Source organism: Daldinia childiae, assembly GCF_008694065.1.
Source record: "Daldinia childiae strain JS-1345 chromosome Unknown Scaffold8, whole genome shotgun sequence".
Lineage (NCBI taxonomy): Eukaryota > Fungi > Ascomycota > Sordariomycetes > Xylariales > Hypoxylaceae > Daldinia > Daldinia childiae.
The window spans coordinates 1,200,712-1,222,926 of record NW_022984649.1 but is presented as its reverse complement, the minus strand read 5'-3'; the positions used below and the strand labels follow the sequence as shown (position 1 = coordinate 1,222,926).

Below are 22,215 nucleotides of genomic sequence, written 5' to 3'. Positions count from 1 at the left end.
GTGGAATCACACGACGCATGCACGGCGGAGAATTACGCACCAATTGCTTGCCGTGTTTCTTCCCTTTCATAAGACCCTCTTGGATGATGGGCCATGTGCTCTGGTAGGACGAAGAGGTAGCCGGGTAGGGAAGAGACTACCCGGTCTTAACGTGGATAGACAACTCTAGCTTGCATGTATGTAGATGAGGTTGTAAATATACCTGGTTAATCTATCATCATCAAAGTTTCATGGCCTTCTTGGTGGTTGAATTGTGCTTTGACGAAACTAATACATAGTAAGTAAACGAGCGATAGACATCCGATTTAGGTTTTATAAATAGTAGATATATTCTAATAGTAGCTGTAGTAGTATTAGTAGTAGTAGTAATTTATTGAGAGGTACTTTGGTATTTGAAAGTAGTAGATCACCTTGATTGGGAGAAGTACTCTTATGTGAATACTTCATGAAGTTGGCAAGCTGCTACGGAAATGTGATTGATATGAGAGAGCTCAACTCATTTATATGTACCTACGTACCTAATTTTGGGTATCATCTGTGGCTAGTTTAATGTGGCTCGTGGATGTAAATGTTTGCTATGGATGTCCATGGATGAGGTCCTGCCGATATTTAGCCATGTCGGACGCGTTTGGGGCAACTGCCATTTTTCAGCCGTATTCTGGTATTACCACAACAGAGGTACCTATGTCTGTTACTACAACACTAAGTTCGTTAGCCTGTAACCGGAGCCCCACTTCATCGAGGGACGCGCGACTCCTAGTTATCAAATGAAAATAAATTGTTTACATGCAATAACACGACAACGAGCTAGGACGAGGTTGCTTTCCCTGTAACAACCCCCCCTTCTCTCATCACAAAAGGAGAAATTTCAAAACAACTGGCTTTTCCGTGATATTAACCCCCAACTTTTTTTTCTTCTTCTTATGAAATCCCTGCGCAGTTCAGGTCAATTGCGGCGCTCTTTTTATAATTCAACCATATCGAGTAAATCTCTACCCTCCTTCACATCATTCACGTCGCGTGTGAACGTATCACACCAAACACATCCATCATGGACTCCGACATTATGGAGGACTCGGCCTTTGACGACTTCAATAACGAGTCAGATAACTTCTCCCCAGAGCCGGTATGAGAAACAATGCCCTTGTCTTGGACTTTTCTCAATCTAAACAACATACTCACTTTTTACCTCTACCTATGCAGTACTAACGTTGCGCTCCTACAGAAACCTAAGGCCAAGGCCCCTGCAAAGAAGACAGCGGCAAAACCTGCAGCCAAGGCTGCATCAAAAAAAATGGTTCAGACAACCCTAAAGGCGACTAAGACTGCTCCTAAGAAACGCTCAAAGCCTGATAGCGACGACGACGGCGGCGATGATGACGATGTCTCGGGGTTCTCCAACACCCCCCCGAGTGCGAAGAAGCAGAGGAAGGCACCCGCCACCAAGAAGTCGAGTGGTGCACCCTTAGGCGAGATCGAGAACGACAGTATGGTGCTCGATGACCCGAAGCCAGCCAAGAAGAAGACGGCTACAGAGACTTACCAGAAGTTAACACAACTCGAGCACATTATCAAGCGACCTGATACATACATTGGCTCTGTTGAGCGCACTGAGCAGCAGATGTGGGTATTCAATAAGGAGGCTAACCAGATGGAACTACGATCCAAGGTTGGCTTCGTACCCGGTCTTTACAAAATCTTTGACGAAATTCTCGTCAACGCTGCAGACAACAAACAGCGGGACCCAAGTATGACATACATGAAGGTGACAATCAATCGTGAAGAAGGTCAGATCATAGTCGAGAACAACGGAAAAGGTATTCCAGTAGAGATTCACGATAAGGAGAAGGTTTATATCCCGGAATTGGTTTTTGGACACCTTCTTGCCGGTTCCAACTTTGATGACGACGAGAAAAAGACCGTAGGTGGTCGAAACGGTTACGGTGCTAAGCTTTGTAACGTCTTCAGTACAGAGTTCACTCTGGAGTGTCAAGACTCTAAGAATGGAAAGCGATACAAGCAGACGTGGAGGGACAACATGGGCAAGATGGACAAGGCAAAGATAACAAGCAGCAAATCTAGCGACTTTGTTCGTGTCAGCTTCAAACCGGATTGGAATAGGTTTGGTATGCCTGAAGGCATCGACGATGATCTTGAGTCGTTGCTTTACCGTCGAGTTTATGATATGGCTGGCACGGTGCGTGGCGTCAAGGTATACCTCAACGATACCCACATCAAGCTAGACTTCAAGAAGTACTGCGAAATGTACGCTAAATCCATTGCTCTTGAGCGAGGTGCCGAAGAGGGTACCGAACCTACCGCTACGGTCATCCTTGAGGACAACAAGGCCCATGCTCGGTGGGAGATCGCTTTTGCGGTCTCAGACGGTTCTTTCCAACAGGTCTCATTTGTGAACTCTATTGCTACTACTTCCGGTGGTACTCACGTCAACTACATTGCTGACCAAATCTGCGACTCACTTCTGAAGGCGTTGAACAAGAAGAAGAAGGGGCACGCGTTGAAGGCCAATCATATCCGTAACCACATCTTCATCTTCGTCAACTGTCTAATTACCAATCCTGCCTTCACTTCGCAGACTAAAGAGCAGATGACGACCAAGCTCAGCCAGTTTGGAAGCAAATGTCCTCTAACTGAAGGGTTCCTCAAGAAGATTGGTCAGACCGATGCAATTAACAACATTATCCAATTTGCGGAAGCCAAAGCTGATAAGCTGCTTGCCAAGAGTGACGGCAGCAAACGATCAAGAATCAGCAACGCCAAATTAGTCGACGCCAACTTAGCAGGTACCAAGAATGGTTGGCAATGTACTCTGATCTTGACCGAAGGTGATTCCGCCAAAAGTTTAGCTGTGGCTGGCCGTGCCATTCTAGATCCCGATAAGATTGGTGTTTTCCCCCTTCGAGGTAAGATGCTGAACGTTCGTGATGCTTCAATCGACCAGATCATGAAGAATCAAGAAATTCAAAACATCAAACAGTTCCTCGGGCTGAAACACAAAACGGTTTATACCGATACCAAATCCCTTCGATATGGTCATCTTATGATCATGGCGGATCAGGATCACGATGGTAGCCATATCAAAGGTCTTCTTATCAATTTCCTCCAAGTTCAATACCCCTCCCTTCTCAAGATCCCCGGCTTTTTCCAAGAATTCATCACGCCTATCGTGAAGGTCTGGCAAGGATCAAATCCCAAGAAGCCCTTGAGACTAAAATCATTCTTCAACCAGCCCCAGTATGAGGAATGGAAGGAGCAGCACAAGAATGAGTTGAAACGATGGGAGTCGAAGTACTACAAGGGATTGGGTACCAGTGACAACAATGACGCTCAGGTCTATTTCCAAGATCTTGATACCCACTTGAAGACGTTCGACGTGATGCGCCCTCAGGAAGTCGACTTAATCGAGCTCGCTTTCTCCAAGAAGAAGGCGGATGCCCGTAAAGAATGGCTCGGCAACTTCGTCCCGGGTACCTACCTCGACCACGCTATCAAGCAGGTCACATACGACGATTTTGTTAATAAGGAGTTAATTCTATTCAGTATGGCTGACAACATGCGATCTATTCCCTCGGTTGTCGATGGCCTAAAACCTGGTCAGCGAAAGGTCATCTACGCTTGTCTGAAACGAAATCTAACCAAAGACAAGAAGGTCGTCGAGTTGGCTGGTTATGTGTCCGAACAAACATCGTACCACCATGGTGAAATATCCTTGCACCAGACTATCATAGGCCTTGCACAAAACTTCGTCGGCTCCAACAACGTTAACTATCTCGAGCCCAGTGGTAACTTTGGTTCGCGACTTCAAGGTGGTTCCGATGCTGCTAGCCCTCGTTATATCCACACTCGTCTCTCTCCATTCGCCCGCCGCATATTCTCACCTCTAGACGAGCCTAAACTAGAGTATCAAGTTGAAGACGGGAAGAGAATCGAACCGAAGGTTTATGCACCTGTTATCCCTATGATCTTAGTGAACGGCGCGGATGGTATCGGTACTGGTTGGAGTACGTCAATCCCGAATTACCACCCACTGGATATCATTAAAAACCTAAAGCGACGTATGGGGCGTATGGATGGGGAAGAAGAAAAGCCTTTCGAGACAATGATTCCCTGGTTCAGAGGTTGGAAGGGTACCCCACAGCCTGCCGAGTCTCATCGCTATCAGTTCAACGGTATTGTGAGCGTAGACGAGAGAAGACCCAATGAGGTCATGGTCACAGAACTACCCATCCGCATGTGGACGGATGATTTCAAGGCGAGGCTGGAGGAAATAATCAAAGGCGAAAAGGTTCCTTCGTTCATCAAGGACTACAAGGAATTTAATGACCACAACACTGTCCATTTTGAGATTCAGTTGGACGAGAAGCATATGAACCAAGCCTTACAGGAGGGTCTCCTCGAGAAGTTCAAGTTGGTTAAGCAGGTTGCTACATCTAATTTGGTCGCATTTGACACTCGTGGCATGATCCGCAAGTACGATAAAGTGGAAGATATTCTCGAGGAGTTTTACCACTACCGATTGAATATGTACAATTTGCGAAAGGTAAGTTGATGACATAAAGGCTTTTCGAGTATTATTCTAACTGTATTTAGATGCATTGGCTCGGCGTTTACGATGCAGACTTCCGCAAGTTGAAAAACCAGGCCAGGTTCATACAAGAGATAATGGATGGCGAGCTCGTGGTATCTCGTAAAAAGAAGAAGGTCATCGTTGAGGAGCTTCGTGACCGAAAATACGAGGCTTTCCCTAAAGGACAGGATTCTAAGAAGACCAAGTCGGAGGAAGAAGAAGATGAGGAGAACAACGACAACGATGAGGAAGCAGTTGACGGCATCGTGGACACCTCCGCAAATGACTATGACTATCTTCTTTCAGTAAGTTTATATGGTTGTGCTCAGTAAACGTAGATTCTAACGGACTATAGATGGCGATCTGGTCATTTACCCAAGAGCGGCTCGACCGCCTCAAAGAGCAGATTATCAAGAAGAAAGCCGAGCGAGATGCACTTGATGCCCTTAGCGAGAAGGATCTCTGGTGTAAAGACTTGGAAGACTTCGAAGAAGTATGGGAAACCCAAATACGCCTCGAACAGGAGATTGCTACAGGTATCCGTAGAAAGGGCCGTCGCACATCAAAGAAGATCGGTGCTGGTGGCGCTGGTGGACGGGGTCGCAAGGTAAAGAACGAGGAAGACGACTGGGCCCCAGCAGCCAAGTCGAAGCCGGGTCCCAAAGCTGCAGCTAAACCAAAAGAACCACCGAAAGAAAAATCCGTTCAACGGTTTGCGGCCATGTTTAATGGCGGCACCAAGAAGGACACCGCAAGCGGTACCAAAGTAGAGTCGGACTCGGATCCGTTCTCGGATGATGACTTTGCCAAGCTAAAGAATCCAGCGAAGGAGAAAACAACTACGCAAGACTCGGATATAGAGATCCAAGAGATTCAACCGGCACCTCGAGCCAAACGTACTGCAGCTTCGAAAGCCAAGAGGTTTATCGTAGATGATGACGATGAATCAGAAAGCGATGACGACAAGATGCTTGGTGATGTTGGTGACTTAGTCAAGGGTATTACGAACGGCAATAGCAGTGCATCCGAGAACAAAACTGGCCGACTTAGTTTGTTTTCCATGTCGCGCCCGGATAGCAGCAGCGGCAATAGCACTGGGTTAAAGGTTAAGAGCAAGCCTTCGAAGACCTTGGACCTAGACGACCATGATGACACCAATTATGAGATGCTGGCTAAACCATCGCCTCTCAAGAATAACCGTGGGAATGAGTTAGACAGTTTCCTCTCCGACGACGATTTACCTCCTGTCTCCAAAGCTTTAAGCAAGGCAAAGTCTTCAAAAGACGAGCCTAAGCTCAAGCCTCGGTCCAAACCAACAACTGCCGCTGCAAGCACCAGCGAGCCAGCAGTTAAGGCACGTGGCCGACCTGCTGCAACAAAGGCTAAGTCTAAAGAAGCTGCACCTGTGAAGAAAGCGCCAGCGTCCAAGGCCGCACACTTGTCACCAGCAGCGAAAGCCTATGCTGCCAAGAAAGAAAAGGCGAAGCCGAAGAAGGATGCTTTTGACATGGACGACGATGAAGACGATGATGTCGAGATGGCTGATCCTGACTCCCCCCCGCCAAAACCTGCAGCGCGTAGTAGACCTGGTCGAGCTGCTGCAGCCAAGTCAAAGCCAGTCTACATCATTGACGATGACGATGATGAAGACGAAGACAGCTTGCAGCTGGCTAATGATGATGACGATGACGATGAACCGAGTGATGAATTCGCTATGGACGATAGCGAGTGATTGTCATAATAACCAGTTTCGCGCATGCTTATCAATCATGGCTACTACTTGCGGCAGAAGTCAGTTGCAGAGTGCGGTTATTTTTTCATAAGTAGCAAGCAACCCTCATTGTTTTCATCTTGGTATTGGTGAGGAACAAAGCCGGCGTGGCGTGGTCTCATCAAGTCTTTGTGACGGAATAGGCGGAAATGGTTTCGCGTTAGGGAGAGGGACGAGGCTAAGGGTGACGATTTATCACGAGGCGTTGGTGGTCTATCTGACTTGGTCGCTAATTACTGTTTTTGCTGCTTCGCCTTTCCTGATTTATAGCACATCATTTCTGTATATGTATACTAATAAGTAGGAAATGGCATCTTAACAGAATGATTCACGAATATGAGTCCTGACTCCTGAATAGTGATATGTGTGTACTTTTGCAAATTTAAAAAATAGCAATGCTATTCTTATTGTCTACAAATGCCTCTGTAGGTAACTTCCCCTTATATCGATATAAATCCCCATTCGAATTTCCTGAGGTATGGTTACTCAGTAAGTTTCTTCAGCATATTAAGGAAATTAGTAGTTGTTAGATACTATTTTCCTCGTTTAATTAAGATTATAAATACACGCGTAAGATCATAACTAAGAAATATATAACACTTCGTAGACAAATACATACCTACTTCTTAGCCTAGGTGAGTTTGAACTGCGGCTTTTCTAATAGTCATATAATAAACCCTCAGCTCAATTCTCACACATACCTAATATTAATATATCAAGTTACATATTAAAAGAGTTCATCAGCATAAGCGAAAGGAGTAAGAAAGTAAGCATTGCTAACGTGTCTTCTATTTCATAAGTCAGCCACTAATACCGTAGCTACCGAAGAATTAAGCACCTACTAACCTAAGCAAGTGTTTACAAATATTGTATAGTCACATCATATATGAATCAACACTTGCCTAACCTATAACATAGACATCACAACGAACAAGCACCATCAAGAATAAAAAGGGAAATAGTCGAAATTACTATCTTACTAAGCTCAGGTTCACCGCATCGCACCTATCCTCTGTCTGTACTGGACTGTTCATTCATACCATCGCGATCCCCGCCACTCACGTAACTAACACAAACATTCATCGATGGTACTACTGCTACTGCAAAAGCCATTCTCGTTTCGTTTCATCCATCCACTCACTCACCCCCTACCGATCACTGAAAATACCTATCGTCCGTCCCTAACTAAATCATGTATTCCTTCTCTCGACCGTTTCGTTCTCGTTTCTTCTCATTCTTACACCGCCATCCACCGTCCATCAACAACACCACTCCAACGCCTATCGCAGTTCAAGGCTTTCGTTTTCTCTGCATGTCAGGTTGAATGCGGCATCGACTTATCGGGTAGGATTAGGACACCGGTCATCGCAAGAGAAGATTGCCAAAGTCGAAAAGAGAAAACCGATTTGTTCAGGTAAATTAAACCGTTAGCTCCGTGTCAAGAACCAAATCCCGCCTAGAGCGGCCCATTGCCATTATCAAGGAAAGTCGTAGGCGAAAAAAACTATTTGGCCCCCGTCCAGGAAGCTTTGGAAAATTCCTCAATGTCTCATATCTTTCTATGCCATGAGTCATATCAAGTCGCCGTGCCGTGCCAGTCGGATCTTAGAAATAGAGGTGGGTAACAAAATTATGTATCTAGGAGGTGGTCCATCGTCGGTCATGCTGCTTAGAGCTCGTCTAAGCAGTGACCAGAGGCTCCTCCTCATCCTCGGATTCCTCCTCAGAAGATTCCTCCTGCTTCTTCTGGAAGGTCTCTTTGGGGGCCTTAGGGAAGTCAGAGTCCTTTAGGTTGGTCTGAGGAGCAGGCTTTGACGCAGCCTTAGTTTGGCCATGGAGAATTTGCTGGGCCTTGGCGGTGTAGTCACCCACGTATTGCTTAGTGATCTCAGTCGCCTGAGAAGTGTGCTTGCTAGCAACTTCACGTAGCTGCTCAGTTTGGCTGTTAATTACATCAGAGGCCTGCTTAAGGTAGTGGTCAATGAGTTCCTGGTTGGTGGCGTAGATTAGAGGCACGAAGAACAGGAGCGTAGTGGAGATTAAGGCAAGACCCCAGTAAGGGACAATCTTAACCAAGTAGTAGGAAAGGAATGCTCCAATAGCAGCCTATCACCGTACTGTTAGTCAGATGTACTAGAGTATAGCAAATATCGCTTATATGGGGATACATACGACAGCTGAGGCGGTGACATTCTCGGCAAATAGGATTCGCTGGGACTCAATAACGAAGAAGTTAAGGAGTTCATGGGCGTCGCCGATCAAAGCATCAAGTGTCTCTCGGGGAATGGTGTAGTACTTGCGGGGTCGGAACTGGGTAGTAAGACCGTTGCCAAGGACGGCTTTTCCGGCAACTTCAGCAAGGATGGTAACGGCCAAGGCCATGTATGAGAGCTTGAAGGTGTATCGGATGACGTCGAGGTATCTAGCCACGAAGATGGCCGAGACAACAGAAGCGTAGGCGATGGCGGAAGCTCCTATGACAGCTTATCAGTATGGTGGTCTGATAAGAAACAAAGCGGTCTAGAACTTACGAGGGTTGTTCCATGACAAGAGCTCGGAGAAGAACGAATGATAATGGGTCAAAGGTTGACCGGTGGCAGCGGCCTGCGAAGGTGTTTGCCGGGCATTGGCTAAGTTGGAAAACTCGGCAGATGTCTTTGCAGTCTGGTCTTTGACGTTCTGGGCAACAGGGCCTAAGATATTGGTATCAGCCATAATAATTCTCCAAGTAAAAAATGTATAAATATTAGGGATAATAATTTACATACCGCTTGCGATCTGGTTGTAGGCAGCTGTAGCATCTACGTCAATAAGGCGTTAGTTGCTATGTTATAAACGGACCGACGGGGCCGACGGAGCCGAGGAAGGAAGATGGTAGTTGTGAGATAACTATACATGATAAAAGCCAGTTAGCAAGGTGTTCTCCGAAGCGCGGGGGGAAAATAATAAATCTTTGGATTAGACTTACCTTACTGCCTTTCAAAGAGTCAATAGAGCTGCCATTGGCAGTAGGATCATTAGAGGCCATGATGAATGATCTTGGTGATACAAATTGTTATGTTGGTTGTGTTATCGTAGCTAAAGAAGATCAGATATGTATTCTATTCGGAATGCCGGATGCCTTTCTGTTCCAAAAATTGTGGGTGAGCTCCAATGTTACTTGGGTCCGAGTGTCAATGGAAATGGAAAGTGAAGCAAATTACGTACCTGTTCTTAAGGTCTATCGGCGATGTTTGTATGTTGGTGCTGGTTGTTGCTTGTTGTTGTTGTTGTTTGGTAAGTTAAGGTGTAGAAAGTTTAAAAAAAGAGAGAGGTCAAAAGCAACAGAGAGATAAGAAAGTTCTTTGGGACTTTTTTTTTTCTGCTACTTGTTTGGTGCGGGAGGAATTTCAGGTTTATTGGTAGGGGAGGTTAGTGGGATTGAGCGATCTGGTTGAAGCAAAGGCCAGGCAAATAAAAGGAGTGATTTCATCAAGACTAGCCCAGCGGAGCTGCTTTTACTGCAAATGTGGCTAGTGCGTTGGTCGTTATGACGCCACGCCAGGGCCAGCATGATGCACCTGCCTGACCGACTGACACTAACCAACCAAATCAACCAAACCATACAAACTATCACCTAAAAACCACCCGACGAACCACTCTACAAGCAGGTGCTACAGTGACAGCCACACCTAAGGGGAACTCGCGTGCTTCTTGAAGGTTCCTCCCTCTACATACTTAGATACAATGTTTATACATTATACGCTACCCGTTAGTTGCAGCAGGAAGACGTACCCCGAAGTTGCTAGTTTATAAGGTAATATCCTTTGCAATCCCATCCCGTCAAACGTCATGCTTCCGTCCCGTTAAGTCACGAATTTAGAATTGTCAAACACGAGTACTATGTATATCCAATCACTTGAGCATATGTAGGTACATGTATGTATTAAAATAGACATATGTCTTATCTCAAATACAACATAAATTATTTAACCAAGTCCAACTTCAGTTCTATCAAACATTATAATAAATAGTAGTTAACAATTATTACTACTAACTACTACAAAAAAGAAGTAGTTGCATTGTTCTATCGTATCTCGTGCAACTCATTTCTAATCCGAAACATCCTTCGGGAAACTCGAGGGCCAAAGCCACCCATGTCGTCACTCCGCAATATATAAGTCAAAACCTTGCATGTGATTATCCGCTAAGAAGCACACGACCACCTCCCGTTCCATGCCATGGCCCCAGATCTTCTGGATACTAGATAGAATATAACCCGCCCGACGCATCCTACCTTAAGTGTGATGGAATCCGAATGACGCATTCTACCATGAGCAGTCATCATCATGGCCTTGAGATCATGCTTACCTCGACCTCGTCATCACTATGGTAAAACACGGTGCCTAGCGCGACCCGCCTATGTATCTAGGGCCTAGGCTGTCTTTCACCTACATGTAGTGGATATCATCGTGCCGTAGTCGAGAAGCTAACAAGATCTAGATACATACATAATACGGGTGTTCGAACTATTCATAAGTACTACATTAAAAGCTCACTCAAAAACTCAAAGTCTCAAGGGCGACAGGTAGGCAATATTCTATTTGGATATCATGATACTTTACTGCTAGCCATAAAGCAAAAGCAATCCGCAACATGCCTTTCCAAGCTGCCACTCTTCGGCTCTGCGCGGTGTAGGTATTCTAAGCTCGCGTATACCTTCTCAAGCTAGGCAAATGTCGAATAGCAAAAGAAAAAAAGCCGCCCAGCCAACCCCCGTCTATATACACCGGGCCGGGATAAGCACCTAGGTAATTATGATAACTGAGATAAACATAATGTTCCGCCGCCCTACAGATATATTCTGTCCTGATGAGTCGACATAGAAATGCATATTCTTCTTCCACCCATCCATATGATACTTGCTTCTAATATTAGAAGAGCTAAGCCCAAGACATTCACCATCCACCGCGCAGTGCCATGCGCTCGCTGTCTGTTCCCCCCCGGTTTCCCACTATCAAATGCTGGACGATCATTATCGTCGCCAGCCCCAGAAACTACCATTATTAGTGGCAGGTGTCGCTGTCAATGTCGGTGTGGTGGCAGGAGCACTCTTAGTACCATTGCCTGCTTCTGACACTGTAGCCGTGAACCGCCCGATCATCCCCATTGCAGTCGAGGCCACTGTTGTTGTAGAAGAATCGGCTGGACCAAGCCCGTAAGCCTTTCGTAGGCTCTCGAGCTTCTGCTTGTACTCGTCGGCTTCTTGACGAGCCACTGCTTCAGCAGTTTTAGCTTGTACCAGCTCTAGAATGAGTGCATCATGTTCGCTTGATACGAGAGGCTCTGTTTGCGTCCTTAATAATGATCCGGAACGCTGACCAAAGGCCAACTGTGTGTTGGGTGTTGACTTGCTACGTCCGAGCTTGAACTCCCGGAGACCACGGCCAGCCCCGCCACCGGTGGCGCTGTTAGCAGTCAGGTTATTTCCCGACGAAAACCACCCTCCAGACTCGGGCCCGACCGTCTCAGATGAAGCTCGCACACGCATAGTATGGACCTGTTTCTCAAGACGTTGCTTATCCTGGTGGAGGTTTCGAACATGAGTGTGACTTTCTCGAAGTTGCTCTCGTAGCGTGTTCGCCTCCTGTCCAAGTTCTTCAATGCGCCGATTGAATTCTAGAGATTTGGACATCTCGATTTTGAGATTATCTTTAGCTCTGGATAGCTCGTCACGGAGTTGTGTCTTTGTTAGCACTGACGACTCGGAGCGCTCGCGTCCTTCATTGCAAAAGCGACCCTCAACTGCTTCTAGCAATAGAGACAGCTGATTCTGAGCAGGTGCCTCTCCTCCGTCGCCTTCATCTTCTGTTTTGTCATCGACATCTTTATTATTCTCTGTAGTCTCGGTCGTCTCGTTGTTGGCCTTGTCTTTCTTCAATCCATCCAGCAATGACTTTACAGCCTTCTTGTCCTCATCCCTTTCCTCCCTTTCTTGTTGAAGCTGCGTAGCTAATAGTGCATGGTTTCGTTGCAATTCGCTAAGGGCGGTAAGGAGATCTTCGATCTGAGTGTGCAGATTCCTGTCGGCGGCGTTGCGACTAGATTGTTGCTTTGCAACGACTGGTGTTGATTCGCGAATTGACGAATCGTCAGCATTAGAAGTAGAATCGCGAGAAATAGTAGTAGCGTCGGTGGATGCCGAACTAAGGACGCTAGAAGAACTGGCTTCCATTGAATTCAATGTCGAGGCCAGGCTCTGTTTCGATGCACTTCGGCGTAACATACTTAACGGTCTCAAAGGTGCGGCAAAACCTGGAGAAAGAGTTCCAGATTTCGGGGAGGAGATGCTCGTAGCCCATAAACGTCCCAAAAAGCGGGAGGCAGCTGTGGTAACATCGGCCGTTCGCGCGGCATTGGCACTGGCGATCTTTTCCTCGCGATACCCCTGTTCTAGTTGTGCTAATTTCTCTCTCGATACGACCCCAGATAAGCTAACGAAATCATCGACAAATTCATCGGCATTGTAATGATAACAGTCCCACAAACCACGAGATAAAAGGAGCTGCATGACATCCTCCATCTCAGTACAGGCCAAGATGCGGCTCTTGTTCTTTCGCATAAGTGACAGGGCTACCCGCATGATCGTTTCCGACGCACCTTCGGCAAATATAACATCGTAGATCCGAAACAGCATTGGCAAGGGGCATGTTACCGCAAAAAATGAGAGGAACCACTGTGAAACATAGGCTGGATCAACTTGGAGATCCTCTAGATGGTTCGATAATGTGGGTAAATGCTGTTTGAGTAGTTCTCGGAACTGATAGATACGGACATGCAGACCTGACAAGTCGGGTAAGAAACACGATCGTAGGTCATAATATTCCATCAGCCTATTCTCGAATATATTAATTAGCCAAGTCACTTCTCAAGTGCAGAATTGGAAAATAGGTACTTACCGGACTAAGACGCAGAAAGCTTGACTATCCGGCATGTGCATCAGCAGAGGGCCTACTAGGAAAGCAAGTCCTTGACAGTATCCAATCTTCGTATCGTAGAGACTAAAACATTTGAGAACTCTTCCAAGCATTCGTTGACCGTCGCCGTCTGGGTCTCGGAACATATCCACGCCAGGAAAGCTTCTACCCAGGTCCTTGCCGATGATGCCTTCATAAGGACTCGACTCGCCGCTGAGCCTTTCGAATTCCTCCAAGAGATAACTATCGCGGGCGCTCGCCATACTCTGCCACACAACCCCTCGAAGCGGAGGTGGTACTCCTTTTCGAATCTTCTTAGATAGTAAAGTAGGAAGTCGGGCAGCCGTCTGCTGATAGTCTTTGACGAGGGCCATATAGAATTCGAGATCAGTCATCGGCGGGGGAGGGAGAACAGAATATCGTAGAGCTGTAGATGGAGGTGCGTTCACCATGTCCCGCATTTGTGCCATGGATGGTGGTCTCGGCCGGCGGATTGGAGGTTGTTCGACTACCTTTACTTTGACACTTTTTGGATTTGTAGCGATTTTATTATTCTCTTGTTCGAGTCGTGCCAATAGCAATGCTGTAGACTAAAATGTGAAGAATCATGTTAATATCATCGTCGTAGTAGATCTAAGCCTCACTCAGGCCAGTCAACCCAGTTCTTTAATTTGGTATGCAACATACATTATCGTCTTGATCTTTGACTTCTTCATCTTCAGTCTTTTGTAATTGGTCCCAATTGACCTCTTCTGTATCCGAGTCTTCCATTAGATCGTCGTCAATAATTTCCTTCTCTTCTTGTATAGTTGTTGTAGTTTGAATGTCCTTTGGTAGAGATTTAGGACTAGTAGGTGATTTCAAATCATGTACTTGAACATCTTCCATGTCGCCTTCCTCTACTTCCATTACGGGCGGTACACTTGGCGCGGTTGCACTTGTAGGCGTACATTCATGTCCCCAGATGCTCTTTCTAAAAGGCAAAGGGTTCAACGGAAGGTCCGTATTCACCGATAGAGAAGGAGGCTCCGATAATCGAACCGTCACCATCGAATCGTGTTCCGGCATCCTGCGTTCTTCTTTCTCTACTGGGGATTTAGGTGATTTCAGTGCGCTTGAGTCTGCCAAACTTGGCGCCGTATCGACCGGAGAACTTTCATTTTTCTGCTGGTTCTCAGAATTCCCCTCCATCATGCAAATTCTCGGGATCGAAACGAAGGTGGTCGGTGGTCGGTAGTCGGTAGTGACTGGAATGGCCGATCTACACTCCAGTGTATCTTGTCTCTTGTCTCGAGGGCTTAAGCTGTTATCCCCCCTTGACCTCAGAATTTCTTTAGTCTCATACGACGGTGCATCGACAACGAACAGCACAAAAGCAAATCGAACGGCTTCGAAAAACGGTGAGAGCGTCTAGTGCGAATCGAGGTAACGGCGGTGTATTTTACACGCATTAAGACTCAAAATGGGTTCGTTCAAACAGCTACAGCATCTACCAGCCTTCGGGTGCCGCCCGCCAAGGAAACAGGGGGAGTCGGGGACAGAGTGGGCTCGCTTCAGGGATTCGGGGATACAATCAGCTTAGACGTTTCCCTCTTCGGTTTGTCTAGGGTAGAAATCGTTACTTAATACGATGGGTTTGGTCTAGAAGGGGATATTTCAAGTTTATGCAATGGTAATTGCTAGTCTGGATGTCTAGGTAGGGGCCTGTCAGTTTGCCTGTCCTGCCTGTGGTGGATATAACTAAAGAAAACATCTGATGGTACGAAATAATAGTAAGGAGTGGATAGGTTAGGTAGTCTAGGTACCTATAGTTAAACGATTAAACGAAGACTGGTGAATTATGTTATTATGATTATGATTATTATTATTAGTTTAGGTAAAGGAATTAGTTGGTTAGGGATATAATGAGCGAATAAGAAACAATTCAAGACGAAACACGAGAAACACGAGAAACACGATAATATCAATTAAAAAGTCTAACAGTAGAAGGAGGGCATTCACAGGCGGAAGGAGGGTAAAGAGGGGGAACCCCCCCTAGCTAAGGTCTAACTAAGACTAAATTCCCCTATCACGTTAGGTTGCATCCATCCCGTATCATCGGTTTAAATGAGTTACACCAACTTTTGACGCGTTTATCCAATTAGAAGCATGAATTGGTTACTAATATGGCCCCGTCCCTGCATTAGTCGCTATTTAAACAATCTATTTGACCCTGAATCCCAATGATCCCCCTGGGTATAAATAAAATATTCAACTCGCCATTATGTATGAATAAGCCCTATCATATAAATATAAATTATATGAATTACATTCCTATAATAAACACTTTAGCTCTCTTCATTGCTTACACGTAGATATCTCAAGTACCTATTCACCTACCTACTCAAGATATCTACCATCCATCCAACTACATGATATCGGTGGCTGGTTATGGAGATAAAATATGCACAAGCTTGCTTCGATGTGAGAGGCGGTCTAGCATATAATGCACCTTATATATATGTAGTATACATACCTACATACATGAACCAACCTAAGTCTGCTCGTCTGCGGTCCTACCCCTGTTTTATACATAAGAGTTCCAGAAGCGACTTACTCTGCATGATTGGATTATCTTAAAGCCGCTTTCTCGCATAATCCCGCGACATTAGCGCATAAACGTCCCCACTCAACCTTCAGTCGTGCATCTCAATCTTCTATCATGTGCTCGCTTTATCTTACTACCACTGTCCACGGAAACCTAAGCTCAAAACTTAGCAACTATGTATTTAAACCATTGATATCTATGTAGACAAGACTCGACCTTAGTGGGTTATAATTGTTAACATGTAAAGCAGTAGTTGAGTGATGGCAAGGGAAACCAGCAGCATTCCCACTAAGAGCATATATCATTCATATAATACTTATCAAATATAGGTAAATAATAGACGGCATGTATCATAACCTCTCCATAGGTACTTACATAAATAGCCATTATATATATCAAACCTCTCGTCCGTTCTCCATCACTCAATTCAAATTCGCCCCCTAAGTCTTGCCTATAACATTTCGTCTTATTCATACATCTAGCTTTATGTGGAGTGAATATGATATACAAATGTAAGACGATAAAACCCGAAAGATACCTATTCGGCACGAAGTTTTAAAAGCTTTTGACCTTATGCGAGCTATACAGTGTTTTTGACTCTGGTATATACCATATCTAACGAAGGTAAAGCAGCATCCCATCCTAAAGAGTAACGCCGACGCCCACAAATGTCTCTTCAAGGTCCCAATATCCACCACGTACCGTTGATCTTAGCGGGGTATTTTTCTATACAAAGATACAACGTAACGTAAAATGTCTTCGTAAAAAGAAGCCAGTCCATCCAAGTCTGAAACTTTCAAGGTCCGTATACTATATGCCCTCAAAAGTCGACCTATACTCAACTCTTCTTGAAATCAAACGCTTTTAATCAGGTTAAATCGTTCTAAGGCCCGGCTGTTATATTCATGATAGAAGCTGGCGGCGCTGAAGTGGCCATCTTTGGAGTCTGTTGCCCTCCTGGACTAGGTTGGCCAGGCGTTCGAGAGCCAGGCCTTATCGCATTCGCTTGTTGAGCGTTCTGTCGTCCAGACGAGGTCGTGATTGTTGGTTCCTTGTTCGGGTCAATGCCTGGGTAAAGAGCCTGAAGCTTTTTATACAATTCTTGAATGTATTTGGCCGTCTCCCTCCGGTCCGGAGCTTCTTGATTCTCTGATCCATCCGGGCCCAGCATCATCCTTAGCTTGATACTGGTATTGAGTGGTGGCGGTTTTAAGTAACTAGGACATGGTCCAGCTGTGACATTGCCTTTCTTATCGGCCAATGCCGCTAGATACGTCAAGTTTGTCTGGAGTCTTCGCATACAACTATAATTATAGGTCAGTTTCCGTATCGTGTCTGATGCCGTATCCGAACTTACTGGAGGTAGTCTTGCGCCAGCATATCTTCCTCGGTTGGCTTCTTCTCCGGTTCGCTTGCAGTACCATCAGTGCCATTAGCGGACGCCCTCTCCTTTTTCAATATCTGTTGCGTATTTTGTATCTGCATAGCCTCTAACAATAACTCGTTGTTAATCTCCAATATTACACCAACCCGTTCCTTGTCTCTAGAGTCTGGACCGGGGCTTAACGGTGTCGACCCAGATGACGCGTTACTGGGTCCGTTATTTTGAGCTGATATCGGGAACGTTGGGGTTTGCGGTGTTGGGATATTATTAGGTGGTGGTTGCTGCTGCTGCTGCTGCTGTTGTTGTTGTTGTTGATGTTGCTGTGGTTGTTGCTGAGGCTGCTGCTGCGCATTATTCGGCGTCTGGTTTTGAGGGGTGCTATGCGCATTTTGTGGAGTTGACATTGGGTGTTGCTGTGTATTCGGCGCGTTATTCGGAGTCGGAGTATTCTGACGAGGCTGGTTTTGAAAAGATCGTTGGGGTGTAGGAGTTGACATTCCCGGTGTATTTGCTGGAGGCGGGTGCATACGCTGCATCATCTGCTGCTGGTGATTCATCCCGGGATGCATAGGGAAACCAGACATAGGCATGCCGCCCCCCATCGCGTAGTTAGGAGGGATATTCATCTGGGGCGCGACGGAGCTAGGGACACCAGCACCATAAGGCGAGTTCGTGTATGGTGGTTGGTAGTTAGGCACTGTATAAATTAGCGAATCAACTCATCGGTATAATAAACATTATCGAGTAAGGCAAATAAGCAGCAGTAGCTATCCCCATGTCTATTGGGCCAGCAAGGGAGCCACAGAAGCACAGAGACTACACAACCACCGGTGTCTTCCGCGCTGGGAGATGATGTGTGAATCTGCTATCAGCCGCTCTAGACAGTAGCATGGAAGATTACGGGGAATAGGATGTGGCTAGGGAGACAAAGAAGCCCGACGGCAAGGAAAGGTGCTTACTCGGACCATTAGCCGCGGCCATGTGCGGCATACCGGTATTTTGCATCATTCCTGCAGGACCAGGACCTGACATCATGTTAGGGGCGCCGGGGAAAGCAACACCAGCCTGCGTACCCATGGGAAACTGCTGATTGTACATCGAGACCTGGTTAGGATGACCTTGACCGGGCTGCAAATGATGGTTGTGAGAAGCTGAGTGTGGGGCGCCGCCATTGTATTGCGATCCCGCAGGAGGAATGGCATTGGGAAGACCATAGTTGCCTGCGTACATGGCTCACGATAGGCTAGCACCACGGCTGGCACAGCTGGCAGGGCTGGGCGGCGCGGGCGTGACGTGGGCGAGGGCAGATCTGGGACGGGACTCGTTGGGGCTCAGATTTGTTCACCACAACAAGCGAATATGGTGTGTCGCGCGTTTGTGTGGGGTGCGTCCGAAAATAGCAAGGGTGTATGACGATGAAGTGCCAGCTATGCACCCCGAAACCCTCACCCGAGCCAAACAACGAGACCTTGGTGTCACTTTACTAAACGTTAAACCTTGAGTCAAACTGCTTCAGGCCTATAGCAGTAATCCTTTCTTTTCCAATCGATTGGTTTGGGATGAATGGCGTCGACTTGGGACCGAATTGATTACCCAATTCGAAATCCGCAAAGGGGGTGTACAGCGCGATTCCAACGTATGTATCAACGTATGTATTGTACCTTAATCGGCGAGAGACAGGCACAACGCATCAGTACCTTGAAAGATACCTAGAGATATTGTATAGATGTAGTAGATGAAGTAGATGTAGGCCCGAATAGTTCTGATGTACCTATATTGTACCAAAGCAACTGTACCGTGCGTATAGGGCAGAAAAAGGCTAACGCCAACTAAGTTCAGACTTCTCCTTTCTAGAACAGACGTTCTCCGAAGTTCGTTTCCTTCGTCCGTAGTATTGTCTAAGACGAGAGCCAAGGATTCGTTATGAGGATGAGCCAAAAAGCTAAGACAGGTAATAAGAGCGGGACCACAGTTCTGCGTAATAGGCGTTGGATGGTGCTAATTCGCCAATCTGCGAATATCAACAGTTCCCGCGTGGGCCAGCTAGGTTGCCAGGACCAGTAGCCAGGACCCTAGGTTGTGAAAAGACTGTATCGTGTGTAGGTACCTCTCTAGGTCAGGTATGTTAGGTACGTACTGCGTACACCAGACACCAGACACCAGATGTATCGAAGGCCCCTAACGCCTGATCTTGGAGGAGCCAAGAGGGCGCGACTAGAGAAAACTACTAATAAAGGTTTGGTAGGGGGGAAAAGGCTGTGACAGGACGGCCCTATGCAGTTGTAACAAGGATTTGGCTGTGGGACGTATGTATGGCACTGCGGGATGGAAGATGCGTCAGAGTAATGGATGCTTGTGTTCCCATCAGGCTATCAGAAAAATAAAACGAGGGTTCGTTCGGGGGGTATTGTGATCTGTACCTCTTCGTAGGTAGCAATCAATAAATTTGGGCAGATTTGGGGCACACAGGGCCGGTGGGTGCGTCCAAAAGATTTGTGACTGGAAGATATGCGAGAAATAAGCGGAAAATCAAGGAAGATAGAAAGCAAATTGAAAACGCCTTCTAGAAAGGTGCAGGTGCTGTCGGTGCTGTCGGTGCTGCTCCCTACGGCAAGCGGCAAGCGGCAATTACCTCTGTGCAATTATTAACTTTGTGCAATTACCTGTCACAGGCCAGCTAGGCATATGGAAGTGGGGGCCACTAAATTGTGCTTATCTGTGCGTATCCTGGTATAATCCACTTTTATATATGCGTCTTATCCTAATTCAATCATCGACTTGCTCGCATACTCCTACCTAACTAAATGCTATTAATGCTAACTTCGACTTTTTACGACGGCCACTATCCGATACAAATTATTGGCAACGGTTTTCGTCTTAGCAGGTCTTATGCAAAAGTCCAATTAGATATCCTAAGTTATCTCAAGTTGGTTCAGCAAGCAATATTCCAGAAACCGAGAACGGAAGAAGTTATATCGAATTGTGACGAGTCATGATCAACTCTAGAATCGTGGATTTTTTTCTCTGGGACGTACCACAAGAAATATTTCTGGACAGATACTACCCAAATATAAACTCCTTCCAGTTCCTGCCCAGTTTTTCAAGCCCCTCACGGAGTTCCCATCCCTTGACCTTACATATCTTCCTGCATACTTGTTCTAGATACTGGTCCATCTGCTCACCTGCCGTGTGTAAATCACTCTCAACTAATATACGATCATCAGGGATGGCGCGGATTGCCTCCTCGGCTTTATCTCCACCTCCCGTGCTCCAATTTATCACAATTGAGAACGAGAAGAAAACCTTTGCTGGCACCGAGGGATGAAGGTATTGCCTAACAACATCAACAGGACCACTGAAAGAATGCATACAAATCCGCGGGGGGTAAGGCTTCGGTCCCTGCTTAATGCGACCCTGTTTCGCTGCCCTTTCTTTTCTTCTGTTGATAAACGTAGCATAATCTTCATCTTCATCTGAAGATGAACTAGAGAAATCTTCCGCCCCTTCAGCAATCTGTTTCCTCTCTCTTCTTGATGTTACTGGTCTTTCGTGTCCTTTCCAGAGTTTGGATATGGTGTCATAAACCACACCATGTGCCTGAACTCCGTGGACACTTACCGCGCGGCCCATCTCACCTGCGAGCCGCAGCTGGGCTTCGAGAATTCCAGCCTGGTGGGTTATCTGCACTCGGTATGGGCTAAGTGTTCTGCCTTCGCGGCCGCCGGGCGTAAGACCCGCATCGCGTTGAACTTCGTGGGTCGATGTCCAGCTTTGGGGAAGCCGAAATGCTTTATCTAAGCCAATTTCACCAACGAGAGCAAGAGGATATTGTTCCAAGCGGGACTTGGTCTCCTGCAGAAAGTCGGAAAGGGGCCGTGGCTCCGGAAGACCCTCGCTAAAGGATACATCTTTTGATGAAGGCGACGGGGTTAACACTTTATCATAGTGTGAGATTTTACCAGATGGTGTTCCATCATAGGTTGGGTCAGCAGAGAGATCGTCGTAGAATTGGTAAGAAAACCACGGGTGCCAACCAAAACAAGGAACTAAACGGTCTTCTGCGGAAGACGACGAGATAAATGAGTCCGAGTCTTTAACGCCAAGCTTAGAGGCCACATTGGCCACAAGGTCTTGGTCTTGGGATCGTGTTGACATGACGGTTAGAGCACGTGCTTTCATGTCCGGTATACTTGCTACCGACGTCATCGTGTCGGTTGGATGACAGTGGGCGTCGAAGACTCCAACGTCCCAGGGGAAAGGTTCGGAGACATCCGATCCATCGTGCACTGATGGTTCCGACGCAGCGGATAGCCCTTCCTCGCCTAAATGTTGACACATCGCCTAGGTAGGTAGCCAACCTTGAGGAACTATTCAACTCAACGTCTTTCAGTTTCTAGCTTGGTAAAGTAGGTCTCTAACATGCAATCATGTTTGAGGGATCCCTTGCGGCGAAGAGGCTAAAGTACCTAAACAAATGGGCCAAGATAACGAGGGAATCCCCGATATCGTAATCTAATCCAGAAGGATGCCCGAATTTTGCCGTCAGCAATATTTGTGTCCTTAGATCGCCGGATTTGAGATTTGACGTTCGCGTATCGAGAAGCCCATATATTTAAACTTCAAACCAGCCGTTAGTAATCTCGCTATTTTTTATAGACCTGAATTTAAAGCTTCAGGGGCATCATCTTGCTGATAAGAAGTGATCGAATAGCAAACAACATAGCTTATAGCTGTGACTCACATGCAAAAGATTCAGATAATAAGCAGGGTCCTATCTAGAAACGTAGTATAAGAATTAAAAGGCTGATTCAAGATACGGTTTTCGTGTAGGTCTGGCCTGATCCGGTACGATTGCTCTGACAACTTCTGATCTTCTGATAGCTGGTTGTGCCTTGGTCCCGAAAACATTGACATTCGCCAATGACTGCG

At 46.3% G+C, this 22,215-nt stretch overlaps 5 protein-coding genes across 6 annotated transcripts; 1 reads left to right on the top strand and 4 right to left on the bottom strand.

Moving 5' to 3' along the window:
* Window positions 1-1,051: 1,051 nt before the first annotated feature.
* GL218_07100 (DNA topoisomerase 2) lies at window positions 1,052-6,320 on the top strand (the record flags this gene model as incomplete). The annotated part of the gene is made up of 4 exons (XM_033583845.1): window positions 1,052-1,126; window positions 1,226-4,561; window positions 4,612-4,893; window positions 4,944-6,320. The coding sequence occupies 4 exons, from the start codon at window positions 1,052-1,054 to the stop codon at window positions 6,318-6,320; spliced, it is 5,070 nt and encodes a 1,689-aa protein (XP_033433194.1).
* A 1,719-nt stretch (window positions 6,321-8,039) lies between these two features.
* Window positions 8,040-9,387, bottom strand: GL218_07099 (Reticulon-like protein 1; the record flags this gene model as incomplete). Its single annotated transcript, XM_033583844.1, has 5 exons — window positions 8,040-8,465; window positions 8,532-8,833; window positions 8,891-9,052; window positions 9,128-9,160; window positions 9,333-9,387. 5 exons carry the CDS (start codon window positions 9,385-9,387, stop codon window positions 8,040-8,042), a joined length of 978 nt encoding a protein of 325 aa, XP_033432915.1.
* Window positions 9,388-11,373: 1,986 nt separating this feature from the next.
* On the bottom strand, window positions 11,374-14,224 carry GL218_07098 (Rab GTPase-activating protein 1; the record flags this gene model as incomplete). The annotated part of the gene is made up of 3 exons (XM_033583843.1): window positions 11,374-13,231; window positions 13,298-13,905; window positions 14,003-14,224. The coding sequence occupies 3 exons, from the start codon at window positions 14,222-14,224 to the stop codon at window positions 11,374-11,376; spliced, it is 2,688 nt and encodes an 895-aa protein (XP_033432914.1).
* Window positions 14,225-16,785: 2,561 nt separating this feature from the next.
* On the bottom strand, window positions 16,786-18,516 carry GL218_07097 (uncharacterized protein; the record flags this gene model as incomplete). Of its 2 annotated transcripts, XM_033583841.1 has the most annotated exons (3): window positions 16,786-17,206; window positions 17,260-17,983; window positions 18,246-18,516. In XM_033583841.1, 3 exons carry the CDS (start codon window positions 18,514-18,516, stop codon window positions 16,786-16,788), a joined length of 1,416 nt encoding a protein of 471 aa, XP_033432910.1. The 2 variants fall into 2 exon arrangements, with proteins under 2 accessions (XP_033432910.1, XP_033432911.1); XM_033583842.1 differs by lacking the exon at window positions 18,246-18,516 and having other exon boundaries at window positions 17,260-17,387.
* Window positions 18,517-20,346: 1,830 nt separating this feature from the next.
* On the bottom strand, window positions 20,347-21,624 carry GL218_07096 (Cut9-interacting protein scn1; the record flags this gene model as incomplete). Its single annotated transcript, XM_033583840.1, has 1 exon — window positions 20,347-21,624. One exon carries the CDS (start codon window positions 21,622-21,624, stop codon window positions 20,347-20,349), a length of 1,278 nt encoding a protein of 425 aa, XP_033432909.1.
* Window positions 21,625-22,215: the final 591 nt, after the last annotated feature.